This window comes from Pinus tabuliformis, chromosome 5_2 (genome assembly GCF_031772625.1).
Source record: "Pinus tabuliformis cultivar Carrire ecotype Pingquan chromosome 5_2, CPIR1, whole genome shotgun sequence".
Taxonomy (NCBI): domain Eukaryota; kingdom Viridiplantae; phylum Streptophyta; class Pinopsida; order Pinales; family Pinaceae; genus Pinus; species Pinus tabuliformis.
The window spans coordinates 327,201,889-327,216,510 of record NC_142306.1 but is presented as its reverse complement, the minus strand read 5'-3'; the positions used below and the strand labels follow the sequence as shown (position 1 = coordinate 327,216,510).

General features: G+C 39.1%; 1 protein-coding gene across 1 annotated transcript in view; it reads left to right on the top strand.

The window, feature by feature from the left end:
- CTEXP (kinase family with ARM repeat domain-containing protein) overlaps window positions 1-14,622 on the top strand; it is a 341,359-nt gene that overhangs the window by 18,926 nt on the left and 307,811 nt on the right. Inside the window, exon 2 of the mRNA XM_089436322.1 lies at window positions 12,281-12,379. Within this exon, the coding sequence (XP_089292448.1) occupies window positions 12,281-12,379 (99 nt within the window). The remainder of the gene's footprint in view (window positions 1-12,280; window positions 12,380-14,622) is intronic.

Genomic DNA, 14,622 nt, shown 5'->3' with positions numbered 1-14,622 from the left:
TAGGATAATAGTCACGTAAGCTTAAAAATTTACAGGTGGTAAAGAGATCATCCACCAATTTTTGTTGTTGTTGTTATTATTAGTTTTTTTTGTTTTTGTTTTTTTCTTTTGTTTAATATGATGTATAACGATGATCTTGTGGGAGTTGGTGGTGACCTTTCTTCCTTGTATATGAATTTTATCATTGCATATATATCTATTATCAATTGGAGAAACCAATCCGTTATGTGTTTTTTTGATAGGCCAAGCTATGTCCAAATATGTTGGTGGCATTGTAAATTTTATATGCAATGTCTAAATTCATAGGATACGTGATTTTCCTCCCTCTACGTACACAAATTTTATGAATTAGACTTGTTGACACATTGCCTTGCCCTTCTTGTGAGTTGGACATGCATAGGATATGTATCCCACTTAGGTCACATGTCCTGCATGTGTTTGACTTGTGGGAAGAACAAGTTTCAACTTGTCAAACATGTGGGATGCAAAAAACTATGCCTAATAAAGAAATAGACAATGTTTTCCCCCATTTCACATAGTATTTTTGTAGAAACCCTAATAGAGAAGGAGAATGGAGAATGAAAAACTAGTCTGCATGTGTTTGGTTCATCTACAAGCTGCCATTATTTCGCTGTGTTTATTATTTCAGTAACAATGGTGTTCTTGTATAATCATCTTATTGGAATTATTACTGAGTTGTCAAGGGTTGTTGCTCAAGCTCATAGGAAGGGGAAGAATGTTGTTGGTAGTGCTCATTGAAGAAGGAGGTGTTGATAGCTGTGTTCAAATTGTCAAAGACATTGCACTTGTTTGCATGTTCGCTTGATTGTGGAACTAAATATTCAAAGGGGTTTTGGACACGTTGCATTATGCACTATTTGAATTTAACACTTAATTCTATTGATGCGGGTATGACATGGATGGGAGAGTTAATTGATTATGCATGACAAGTGCTCAATTTTATACAAAACCATACCAATGCCCTATCAATCTATAAAACTTTCACAAATATATCGTTTTTGAAGATTGTAGATACTTGGTAGGATACTTGATGTTGATTTTTGGTAGCATCGGATGTGCTCTAGCCTTGAAATTTGGAAGAGAGGCTAAGGCACATGAGATCTCCAAGACCCATAAATCATTTTGAGAAATTCCACCCGGATGAGGAGTTATTAAAATAAGTAATATTTTTAATGGATTCCTAAGTCTAAACTTAGGAAAATAAAAATATTAATGGGTATTAATAAAGATAAGGGTGAGAAGCCTCTAAGAGACGAGGATCAAGTCTGTTTTAATCTTGGTCGTTGATTAGGGACTTAATCTCGGCCTTTGATTTGTTAATAGGAAAAATATAAGAGAAGACTTGAGGATCATTTGGAGACACACCAACAGATATACAGTATCTCAAGGAAAATTGATTCTCAAGAAGAGGAGATTGATTTCAGTGGGAGAGTTGCAGGGTGGAGGAAGAGGAGGGCATCAGCAGCAGGCAATGACAGAGGAGGAGGTGACGCAAGGACAGTGGGAGAGCGTAGAGAGACACAGTCCAAAGAAGAGATGTAGAGCCTACGCAGGTTGACATAGAGCCACTCAGAGCCACGTTGGGCGACACAGAGTGACGCAGGGGTGACGCAGAAGTGGGAGCAGGGTATCCAAAGTGTCAAAAGGTCTCAAAGGGAAAGTCTCAGGTGTTTTCTTTTAGTTTCTCTGTAAAAATATTTCTTGTAAAAGCAATTGCCGCTGAAGATTAATAAAGCCCTTATCTGTTGCACCGGTTTTCCTGAATTGGGTTTTTTCGGGGACAATTGTCCAAAAATAATTGTGTTGATGTGATTGGTTCTTGTGCATGTATTTTCTCTGGGTAATTGTCTGATAATTGCAGTAGAATTTATTTTAATATTTACTGAAGGGATTTCGTAAATAACTTATTGTGAATAATATGTAGGTGAAATAAATTAGTTGTTGCAGTAGTAGAATTTTAGTTTAAAATTTTTCACATGATATCAGAGTAGAGATCCGACAATAGGAGAGGAAAATTGATTATGGGTCAAGAGCATGATGCAGAGGCATCCACTCAAGGGGACTCGCGTAGATTTCCAGAAGAATGCACAAGGGGACATAAATTACGATTATTCTATCTTAGCTTCTAGATTGGAAGAAGAAGTCGCTTGCTTAGCAAGCTCTGCCTCCTCGGAGGTTTGGTATATAGACAATGGAGCTTCCTGGCATATGACAGGAATTCGAGAATGTTTCTCAGATTATCAAGAAGAAAGAATGAATTTTCAGATCACCATGGGAAATAAGGCAAAGTGTACTCCAGTAGGAAGAGGTACCATAGTTTTTCAAATCGAAGCAGGAGAGCGGCTGCGAGCAACCAATGTGTTGCATGTGCCAGGATTGGGGATGTACTTACTTTCCATATCTCAACTTCAGAACAAGGGCTATGACATTTTTTCATTAAGGAGAAAATATATTTCAAACACCCGAGTTGGAAAAAGAAAGCCCAAATTGGAATCAGAAGTAACAGGTGTAGCTAGAATCACCAATGGCACTGATAGGCAGTAATGGAGACAAAGATTTGAATGAACTATGGCACAGGAGGATGGGACACTTACACCATGGGGCTCTGAGAATTCTCAGGAAAACAATATTAGGAGTTCCAAAACTAAGTACTGAATGAGATGATGTATGCAGAGGGTGTGCTCTGGGCAAGTATGCCAAAGCAGCGTTTTCCAGAAGTAACAATAGGGCTAAGAGTGTGCTAGGATTAACACACTCAGAGATCTGCAGACCGATGTCCACAAAAGCTCTTAGTGGTGCCGAATACTTCGTCACCTTCATCGATGACCATTCTAGGAAGACTTGGATCTATTTTCTGAAAACCAAGGATGAGGTTTTCAGTCGTTTCAAAGAGTTCAAGGCTCTAGTGGAGAATCTGACGGGAAAGAAGATAAAAGTGTTGCGCTCAAACAATGGTGGAGAGTATGTTGTCAGACCAGGCAGTAACTCCTCAAAATCAATTCATTGATTTCATTTAGGTTGGTGTTTGTTATATACATGAGGGAGAGACTATTCATTTCATCTCCCATGACTATTCATATTCTCTATTATTTATTTATTTCAGTTATTCACCCAATCCTGATGATTAGGTGTCAACATTCCCCCCCTTAATCTGAAGGGATGTTTGTGAGTCCAAGCATCGTTCTGAATCTTTCAAGCTTTTCTCTTCCAAGTGCTTTGGTGAAGATGTCTACAATTTGCTCGTTCGTGGAACAATGGCGAAGATGGATTGTTTTGGCCTCAACATGATGTTGAATCAGATGATATTTAGTATTGATGTGCTTCGTTCGATCATGGAACTTTGGGTTCTTGGCCAACTTTATTGCAGAGGTATTGTCAATCATGAGTGGAGTTGATTCTACTTGTTTTTCCTACAAATCTTCAAGAATTTTCTTGACTCACACAATTTCTTTTGTTGCCTCAGCTGCTGCCACGTATTCTGCTTCTGTTGTGGAATCTGCTGGAACTGATTGTTTGCGTGATCTCTAGGAACAACTCCTGATTCAAGACTCATAGCATATCTTGAAGTAGATACCCCCTTTTTTTGTCTCCATCGAAGTCTGAATCAGAGTATCCAATCAAGCTGAAGTCGTCCACCTGTGTATACTTGATTCCAAAGTCTTGAGTTCCCTTTAAGTACCTTAGAACTCTTTTTGCAGCAGCCCAATGTCCCTCGCAAGGCTTTTGCATAAACCTGGAGAGGATTCCAACAACAAATGAAATGTCTGGTTTGGTAGTAGTTAGGTAGTTGAGACTTCCTACAAGCTGTCTATACTTTGTTGCATCCTCAAATTCTTTTCCTTCAATAGATGTGAGCTTTAAGTTTTGTTCCATTGGAGTAGTAAGAGGATTGCATTTTGTCATGCCAAACCTGTTCAACAGATCTCCAATGTACTTCTTTTGAGAAAGAAATATGGATTTCGGATGTTGAGTTACTTCAATACCAAGATAGTAATGAACATAGCCCAAATGAGTCATTTCAAAACTTTTCCCCAATTCCTTCTTTATGGATGCAATGTAGCTTTCATTGTTCCCTGTCATCAAAAGATCATCTACATATACCACAAGATATACCACTGTTTTGCCAACTTTCTTGACAAATAAAGTTGCATCATCAAGATCATAATGTTTGAAATTGAGTTTCAGAAAATGCTTAGTTAGTTTTTCATACTAGGCTCGCGGTGCGTGTTTGAGGCCATACAAGGCCTTCACAAGTTTGCATACTTTATGTTCATGTCCTTTCACAACAAATCCTTCAGGCTGGGACATAAAACCATTCTCTTTTAGATCTCCTTTCAAGAAAGCAGTTTTTACATCCATTTGATGGACTTTCCAACCGTTCTGAGCTGCGAGGGCAAAGAGTGTCCGGATGGTAGCCCATTTTGCTGTGGGGGCAAAAGTCTCCTCATAATCGATCCCTTCCTTCTGTGCAAAACCTTTTGCCACAAGCCTAGCTTTGTGCTTGTCAAGTGAGCCATCAATTTTATACTTGTTCTTGTAGACCCACTTGCAGCCAATTGGTTTGGTTCCTAATGGAGGATCAACCAGCTTCCAAGTGCCATTCTTTATGAGGGCATCATACTCCTTTTCCATTGCTTCTTTCCATTCATCATGAGAAGCAGCGTCTTTGAAGGAATTTGGTTCAAAATCTGTAGACAAATTCAATTCACAATCATAAGAAACATCCATATCAACAGGTGAATTAGAGTCATCTACATCACCTCCATTTTGCCGGTTTGAATTTCTAGTTCTTGTCTTTCCAACCTCATCAGGATGAACACTTTCAAGTGTCTTTATCAGCCACTTTGGAGGACCTTTCTCAGATGGTCCAGGCTGCTCCGTTGATTGAGTTGGGACTGAAGCAAGATTGAGTCTCCCAATTCTATCAATCACATCACTTAAAGCATCATCTGTTGTTGGAGCTTCATGTGGGGGGAGGGTTCTTCAGAAGAAGATTCCACATGTTGATCTAGTATAGGAATCCCCCCTTCAAGATGTGGAATATGATTATCAAATTCTTGAAATGAATTTGCATTTGTGAATCTATCCAAGCGATCAAGTTGCCGCTCAACAACATTGTCAGTTTTGGATGATTCAAGAAAAATTACATCTCTAGATACAACAAACTTTTTATTGACTTCGTCATAGAGACGGTATGATTTGGAGGTGTTGGAATACCCCAGGAAGATACACTTACGACTTCTTGCACCAAGTTTGTTTCTATGTACCTTTGGTATCAAGGCATAACAGGTGGAACCAAAGACCCTGAGATGCTTTACCGAAGGAACGTGTCCATACCACATTTCATATGGAGTATTGTTTCTAATAGCATTAGATGGACATCTATTCTTTATATATGCAGCACATAGAACAACATCAACCCAAAACATTATTTTTACATTTTTGAAGAAGAGGATGGAGCGTACCATATTTAAGATTGTCCTATTCATTCTTTCAGCTACACCATTCTGTTGGGGATTATAAGGCATAGTTGTTTGATGTTTGATCCCATGTTGGCGAAGATAGTTTTCAAATTCATTTGATGTGTATTCTTTTCCATTATCAGTGCGAATAGACCCAATATGAGATTCTGCATCATTTTCAATCCATTTATGAAAGTTCTTGAATGTTTGAAAAGCATTAGATTTGTTCTTCAATAAATAAACCCAACAAATTCTGGTGTAGTCATCAATAAATGTCATCATATATTTATTTCCATTTGCAGAAGGAATAGGCATTGGACCACATAAATCTGAATGAATGAGTTCAAGTTTTCTATGTGCTCTTGAATGTAAATCATGAAAACACTGTTTGCTATGCTTTCCTAGAATGCAAGCATCACATCACTTAAATTTCCTAGGAATTGTAGGAAAACCAGCGACACCATTTTTCTTCAACAAGCGGAGGCTGTCAGAGTTCAAATGTCCAAATCTAGCATGCCATAATAAACTTGATGGAAGTGTACCTTCTTCATAATGAGAATTGTATGAGAAATGTTGTGCACGAGCAGTGGTACCTTGCAGCTTGAGAAGCCTTTCTTCTTCTATTCCCCTCATGACAAGTGAGTGGTTAGATGCTTTTCTTACCTCAAACTTGCCATCAAACATATGAATGGAGTGACCTTGTTGGCGGATGTGGACCAAGGATAGCAAGTTTCTCTTCAGCTGTGGGAGATATAGAACATGATGCAGAAGAAAGTCTGGAAGTCCAAGCAATTTAAGCCTGATTGTGCCAAGCCCTGATGGCTTGATTTTTGATTGGTCTGCAAAGTTACTGCTCCATCAACATTGTCAGTGAATTCTTCAAAAAAATCTTTTCTATGATTCATGTGGCAAGTTGCTCCTGAATCAAACAACCAATCATTTTTCCATGAAGCAAGTGAAGCATTAAATAAGTCTTCATTTACTCCGATATTACATTGTGCCACAACATAATGAGTGGATTCAGGTGCTTTACCTTTTTCTGTGTCATTAGTTTTACCTTTCTGTTGGTTTCTTTGTTGCTCAATTTTGTCCCATGGTAACTTGCATGTAGAGGCATCATGTGATCCATTTCTTTTGCAGCGTATGCATTGCAAATCTGCCTTTTCTCTTTGGGAGTGTCTGCCCCCCCTTCCTCTGAAATATCTTTCTCTTCTTCTTCGACCACCTCTTCCTCTGGAAGAATCTTGAGCATGATTCTTTTCTGTATGAGCAAGGCACACAACCTCTTCAGAAGATTCAGGGGCTGTTTTCACAAGAGAGTCAAAGGTAATATCTTTAAGATTTCCATTTGCTTGCAATGACTCAAGATAATTGGAGTAAGTAGAATAAAGTGCCTTGAGAAAAGCGATAAGAGGAATATCCAATTTAACCTTAGTGGCTTTGATATCATGCATTATAGATTTTACTTCGGATGCAAGAGCAAGAGGATCATTATTTTGCAATTCAAGAGTGAAGAGTTTAATCATGAGTTGAACAATTTCAAGTGCAGAATGTGAGTCATAGAGTTCTTTCAGCATTTGTAAGGCTTCGAAAGCTGTTGAAAATGGCGAAATATGGTGACTCACCTCTTCACTTACAGATGCTGCAATTAGTGCATAGGCTTTGATGTTCTTATTTTCCCAAATGGCGTACTCTTTGTCTGAGGTAGGCTGTTCTGGCTCTTTGTCTTCGTATCCAACACACACTCCTTTCCTCAACTCATTGAAAATGAGGGTGTGTTTTATCATCCTGGACCACTCATGATAGTTCTCCTTGCCAGTGAGAACTATTCCCACAATGGATATGATTGAATGCATTGTAAAATCTGAGTGCTGTAAAAATACTTTTGCTAGAAAAAAATGTGCTTTTGTGGAGAAAAATTCTGCTGCTAAAAAATTGATTTTGATATATGATATATGGAGATAGAGGTATGCAGAATAATTTATCTTCAAAGCTATCTCAATCCAAATTCACAAAAAATATCAAAGATATATGTGAACAAATTATTTTCATCTTCATGGCATCTTCGCAATTATTGTCTATGCTGTCAAAGGAATCTACAGAAAACTACTGAGACTTGTATAAGCAATTCCACAAATGAATCAACTGTTATAGTAATGCACCAAATTAGTCAGTCTACAAAAGTCACTTGGAAGTCTTCAACGTAACCTTAACTTCTTTGAAATTGCTCTTATGCAAGATAGCGTTCAAGATACCACAACGTTAACCAACAATGTGATATATCAAGAGCATCAGCTTTCAAGATACCACAACGTTAACCAACCAATAGCATTAACCAACCAATAGCGTGATATATCTAGCCGATGTATGGAGGAGGGTCGTATCGGAGGAGCGCCACCATGTTTCCGCTGCCACCACGTTCACTGTGGAGTAGATACAATGGGAGTGCGGTATAAGAAGGGCTCTGATGGCCTTCTTCAAGCACTGGGTTGTCCTTCATGTAGGAGTTATACACGCTATGTAGCAGTGGGAAGTATGACTATGGGAGTTATACACACTGTGTAGCGGTGGGAGGTATGACTGTGGAGTTGAGAAGTGTATGGAGGTCGAGGCCGAGGTGTAGCAGAATTTGACGTATTTAAAAGCCTTTGATGAATTTTAAAACGTACTAGCATAGAACTCAACGCATATTCTGCATACCAGTTAATGAAGTTTCAATCTTCAACCATGGGTCGGATACCTTAGTCTCAAAACAGTTGCACACTGCCATTAACAGTCCTTCGACGGTTATACGCACCCCTCACTGCACACGAGCACAGTTCCAACAATACCACCCGTTCAATGCTCCATAATCTTTCACGCAGATATGGAGGCCAGTAGCGTGGAGAGAGCAGCGTATGGACTATGTCAGAGGAGCGTGGGAGGTTACAAAAATTGGAAGAAAAAATGCAAGACAAACTGACAAATTTTTGAAGAAATAATAGAAGGGAGTTACAATGGCAGACTGCAATGCCAAAAATGGAGCTGGCTTTGATACCATGTCAGACAAGGCAGTAACTCCTCAAAATCAATTCATTGATTTCATTTAGGTTGGTGTTTATTATATACATGAGGGAGAGATTGTTCATTTCATCTCCCGGTGACTATTCATATTCTCTATTATTTATTTACATCATTTTCAGATATTCACCCAATCCTGATGATTAGGTGTCAACATATGTTGACAAGGACTTCACCAATTTTTGTGCTAAGGAAGGCATCAAAAGAGAGTGGCCAACTCCTTACAATCTGGAGTAGAATGGAGTAGTAGAAAGGAAAAACAGGACTATTGTGGAAGCAGCTAGGGCAATGTTGTATGATTAGGATATGCCTAAATTCCTGTGGGCAGAAGCATGCAACAAGACAATTTATGTCCAGAACAGGACTCCTCACAGGGCATTGGGCAAAATCTCTTCGAAGAAGGTCTTCACCGGGAAGACACCTGAAGTCAGTCATTTCAGGATATTTGAGAGTTTAGCGTATTGCCTTATACCCGAAGAGAAGAGAAAGAAATTAGATCAAACTGCTGAGAAATGATATCTTGTGGGATATAGTGAGAATGTCAAGGCATATAGAGTCTATCTTCCAGGGAGTAGGAAGGTAGTAGTTCGGCGGGATGTAAAGTTCATGGAGGATAGAGCTTTTAGGAAATCCCGGAAATGCCTTCCGAGGAGCAGTCAAAAGACGAGCTGTTGGTCAAATCACTTCAACCAGTGGAAACTAATACCATAAATTCTCTTGAAGACAAAGCTTCGAAACAAGAGGAATCTCAGGAAGAAGAAGAGCTGATAGATGTGCCTACTACCAGTGGAAGAACGAGCTGGGAACTTCGACGGATTCTATAGGATGCAGAGGACTTCATTACTGCACCCAGGAATAGTAAAAGGGAGCAAAGATAACCATACATATACCAGGCCTTAGTAGCTCAGGTTGGGGAACCTTCTAGTTTTCAGGAGGTTGTTCAACATCAAGTATGGGTGGATGCTATGGTGGAGGAATACAACTCTATAATGGTCAATAATGTCTGGGAAGTGGTACCTAGGCCTCAGAACAGATTAGTGGTAGGTTCGAGATGGATCTACAAGGTCAAATATGCTGCAAACGACAATGTGGAGAAGTGTCAGGAGTTGCAGTGCAGCAATTAGTAGTCGCAGTGTTATGGGAAACATGATGCAACATGTTGAGAGGGAGCTGCATTACAGGTGCGACAGTGGTAGTGGCAGTGTCATGGGCAGCAGTACAGGAAGTTGTAGTGCAGGGGATGTGAGGCAGCAGGCCAAGCATCAACACAGGTACCGATGCGGAAGATCAGTGTGATGTTTCTATAGTGAAACATTGCTAGAGCACATTCTTTGCTAAGATGGAGTGTTGATTTTTGGTAGCATTGGATGTGCTCTAGCCTTGAAATTTGGAGGAGAGGCTAAGGCGCATGAGATCTCCAAGACCCAAAAATCGTTTTGAGAAATTCCACCCGGATTAGGAGTTATTAAAATAATTAATATTTTTAATGGGTTCCTAAATATAAACTTAGGAAAATAAAAATATTAATGGGTATTAATAAAGATAAGGGTGAGAAGCTTCTAAGAGACGAGGATCAAGTTTGTTTTAATCTTAGCCATTGATTAGGGACTTAATCTCGGCCGTCGATTCGTCAACAAGAAAAGTATAAGAGAGGGCTTGAGGATCATTTGGAGACACACCGGCAGATTCTCAATATCTCGAGGAAAATCGATTCTCAAGAAGGGGATATCGATTTCAGAGGGAGAGTTGTAGGGTGGAGGAAGAGGAGGGCATCAACAACAGGCAGTGACAGAGGAGGAGGTGACGCAGGGACAGTGGGAAACAATGCAGAGAGAGATGCAGTCCAGAGGAGAGACGCAGAGCCTACGCAGGCTGACGCAGAGGGACATAGAGCAACTCAGAGCCATGTTCGGCCACGCAGAGTGACGCAGAAGTGGGATCAAGGTCTCCAAAGTGTCAGAAGGTCTCAAAGGGAAAGTCTTAGGTGTTCTATTTCAGTTTCTCTGTAAAATCATTCCTTGTAAAAGCAATTGCTGCTGAAGATTCATAAAGCCCTCATTTACTGCATCGGTTTTCCCGAATTGGGTTTTTCTGGGGACAGTTGTCCAAAAATAACTGTGCTGATGTGATTGGTTCTTGTGCATGTATTTTTCTCTGGGTAATTGTGTGATAACTGTAATAGAATTTATTTTAATATTTACTGAAGGGATTTCGTAAATAACTTATTGTGAATAATAAGTAGGTGAAATAAATCAGTTGCTGCAGTAGTAGAATTTTAGTTTAGAAATTTTCACACTTGATTGTAGATACTTGTAGCTTTAATGACTTGCAGTAGGAGAGGAATGCAATTCCACAAACACACATGCCTTTTATACCTCAAGTGTCATGCTGATAAGTATAGCTTGTGGTCGGTGGGCGTCAGCATGGGTGGGGGGTCCTCCTTGAGCATTGGATGAGTGGAACCACCTTGTTAAAGAGGATATGTCAGAGGAACATCCTCATATTTCCTAGACAAAGCATTGCTTCAACCCTTCCCCCTTATATTTCCTAGACACTACATCACCTTGACCCTTTTTCCTCATATTTCCTAGACAAGCCATAATTTGTCACACCTCCATTGGCTCTCATGATTTGAAAAGTGTGTGCTGCATGGACATAACAATGGATTTCTTCTATGACTCAAAAGTGAATATAGTTGTGGGTATTGTTGCTGTTGATTAAGACCATCCCTTTTCTATTCTTGATATAACCATTCAACATCAGGGTCCAGGAATTTGAAATTCATTATAAAGCATGGAAGGAATTTTGGTATCTTAAAATTGTACTGAACATTGGCTAGGCTTTAGCAGAACTAGGTTAGGCCCAAGTAAACTTAGTAAATATGGTTAAAGGTTTTCACATACATGTCACAACTAATGGTCATTTTAGTACTTTTTATGAAAACCCTCACTTGTATTTGGCTTGACTTTCCTGCTAAACCTCTGACATTTGTGGTAAGTTGGTCTTTCGTGCTTTATGCTTCATTTTTAGCTTTAACATAATGCATTTCTTTCATTGCATATGACACAACTATTAACTACCTCTAAATTCATTGGTAATCTGTATATGGTGACATTCCTTGTGAAGAATTGTTTTTTAGAGAATTATTGTACCCTCTTGTGAAACTTTTCACCAAGATGTTTAATACTTAACAAATATCAAAATGTCCTGTTTCTAGAGAAATCAGGTCCATAACACATTTGCAACCATTGTTCCCAGTTTTCCTTAGTACACATTTTATTTTTATCAAGATCTTTAGTATTAACTGTTTCACAAATTTCAGAACTGTTCTGGAGAATTAAAATTTATAACATGTTTGATATTTATTGTTCCTTGTTTACCTCAGTACACATTTTTTGTTTTTTGTTTTTGTTTTTCCATTTTAGTGTTCTTGGAGGTTTATTACCCCTTATTTTGTCATTTATGTTCAGTTTGTTGTAAGTGATTCAACATGAATAAAGAGGGCTGTCTAAATCAATAGCAAATTGGTACCTAGATGGAATACGGCATTGTACTTGGCTATAACTTACGTTTTTGTTTGTAGTAACTGCTTTACGCCAAATGTGTCTCATGGATCTGCTATACTGAACATAAGAATCACTATAGAAAACCATTTGCATATTTCTTGAATGATTTTGCAGTTTTGTGCTTTTTGACAAATTGTGGTTTTACTGTACTTTTTGGATTTATCATACCAGGATGATGGCAGTTCGGTATCGATATTTTCTCTGTCGGGAAGTAATGCTCAGGATGGCCATCTGATGGCTGCTCGCAATGGTGTTAAGCGTCTTCGAACTGTAAGTGGTATAAAACTAGCCTGTTTCTGAGGCACAACTTTGTTGATTTGTAAAATATGAAACATAGTTGTGAAATATCGGTAAGGAATTAGATTGTTATATCTTATTAAGCAGCTAATTATTCTGGTTCCTAGATAAATAATCTAATCAAATCTGTATGATCTCTTCTTCAAATTCAGGAATTGAGTATGTAAGAACGTATATGGTGAATGGCTGATATAATTAGTGAAATTTACATGTTAGCTATTTGTTTTTTTTTCAAAGGAACCGGTAGATTTTCATTAATAAAAAGATCTGGTTTCAGGGCTAGTACCCATACACAAGTCTTCATGTTCAAGGATTAAACTACATTCAGAGAGCCATACTGTAGCTAGCCTAGGCTACTTTTGCCTACAATTCCAAAAAGATTCCTACTGTAATCCTTACAAAAACTTCCTAATAAAAACCTATATCTACATAACATCAAAAAACTTCAGCTGATGAATATTATCTGTCACCGGAGGTCCAGTCTTTTGGTGACACATTTCACGACTAAGTGCGTTGATGTCCATCTGCTAATTCTGCTCCTTGATCCACACTGACTCTTTCCTGCTGAGGCATCACGCTGTTCCCAGCTTCCTTTCTGACAGATTGAGCACCACTGCTGGATCCTCCTTTTCTTTCTGTCACCTTGATTTCCAGTATTTTCAACTGAGAGCGAACCTATGCCTGAAATATATCCAATTTACTCTGCAATGACACAAATTTGGTATCCATTAGCAGATGGAAAAAATCCCTTTCCTTTCCTTTGCAAGCACTGTCAACAAGGCTTCGAACGCCTTCAGCATTTTGTTCAGAATCTGATGTATTTGGACGGTCTCCTTCTCGCGAGCTGTATTCCCTGACTCTGTCATGATGCAACAATGCCTTGCTTCACTCCAGACCCCAAGAGCTGATAACCCTCTCTGTATACGATTTTGCAATGGAGCAGGTGATTGAAGGTGACCTGCGATGAGCCATATATAGCTGCAAATGTCTCTTCTGCTCTGCCCTGAAGCATTACATTGAAGAGTTTCCAAATCTATTGCAGAATCCATGCTGATTGCTTGGATAAGCATTCGTGAGATACAGAAGGAATGAGCCATGAATTCCTGGAAATGCCAAATCGAATGCTGTTTCATGGTAGAGGCATTGCTCGACTGTGATAGCCAGTCCATACCTCGTTCGTTTACATTATGAAGCCACCTTTGCTCTTATTCAAGGTCCGGTCAATGCCAGTTGTATCGCTGGATAAGGCAGGAGATTAGTTTTATTAACTTGCATCGCAGTCAAATGAGATCTGGCCACCCCGAACTGTTAATCTTGGTCCGCTTTCCCGTGAGGGAATTATTTCCTTGTTTCTTATTGTTACTAACTTGGCCTACATTCCCCTTGTGGCATGTGTATCCATGTTTTGTAAGCTTCATATTTGCAAATTTGTAAGCTTCATACTAGCTTGGGGCTTATTTGTAAGCGTCAGGCCTTCTTGGCCTTTTCCTTCCTCCTTTGCCTCTGCCGTGGCTTCCTAGGCCCTCTCGTAGCCCAACGCTAGCCCTATTGGGCTTGGTGTTTTTCCTCCTTGGCCCTAGTTTGCTCTTTGTCCATCTCTGAATTTTCTGGACTGAATACATGGTGTGTTTTGCAGAAAAAATTGCCTCAAAATTTGTGTTTTCAGGTGGCATAATCCTTGGAGAAATTTTTGGCAAATTTGGCAAGGGTGCTACAAGGCCTTGGGTCTAGGGTTTGCTCTCTAAACCCTCATTTTATATCTGTTCTGCATCAGCTGTAATAAATTCTCTGAAACAGTGATATAAGTGCTTTAAAATCTCATCTAAATAGCCTAGACGCACGAAAAGTTTCTTGATAAAATTTTACTTGCGTTTTGGCTATTTGGGGCTTAGATCTATTCATTTGCTTGCTGGAGAATCACTGCATAATTGAATAATCAGATCTGATATTTTCTGAGTATTGCATCTTAAAGGGCTTAAGAATCTATTTTTCTTCAGTTTGGCAACTTACTCTAGCATTTGGCAATTTTGGGCACAGGCTATTGCATCGATAATTCACTAGTTGCATAATTTTCTCACTGCTGTAATAAGAGTTTTCAGATCTGATATACACTGAATATTGCATCTTAAAGGGGCTTAAGAATCTATTTTTTTCAGTTTGGCAAACTTACTTCAGCATTTGGAAATTTTGGGCGCATGCTATTGCATCAATAGCTC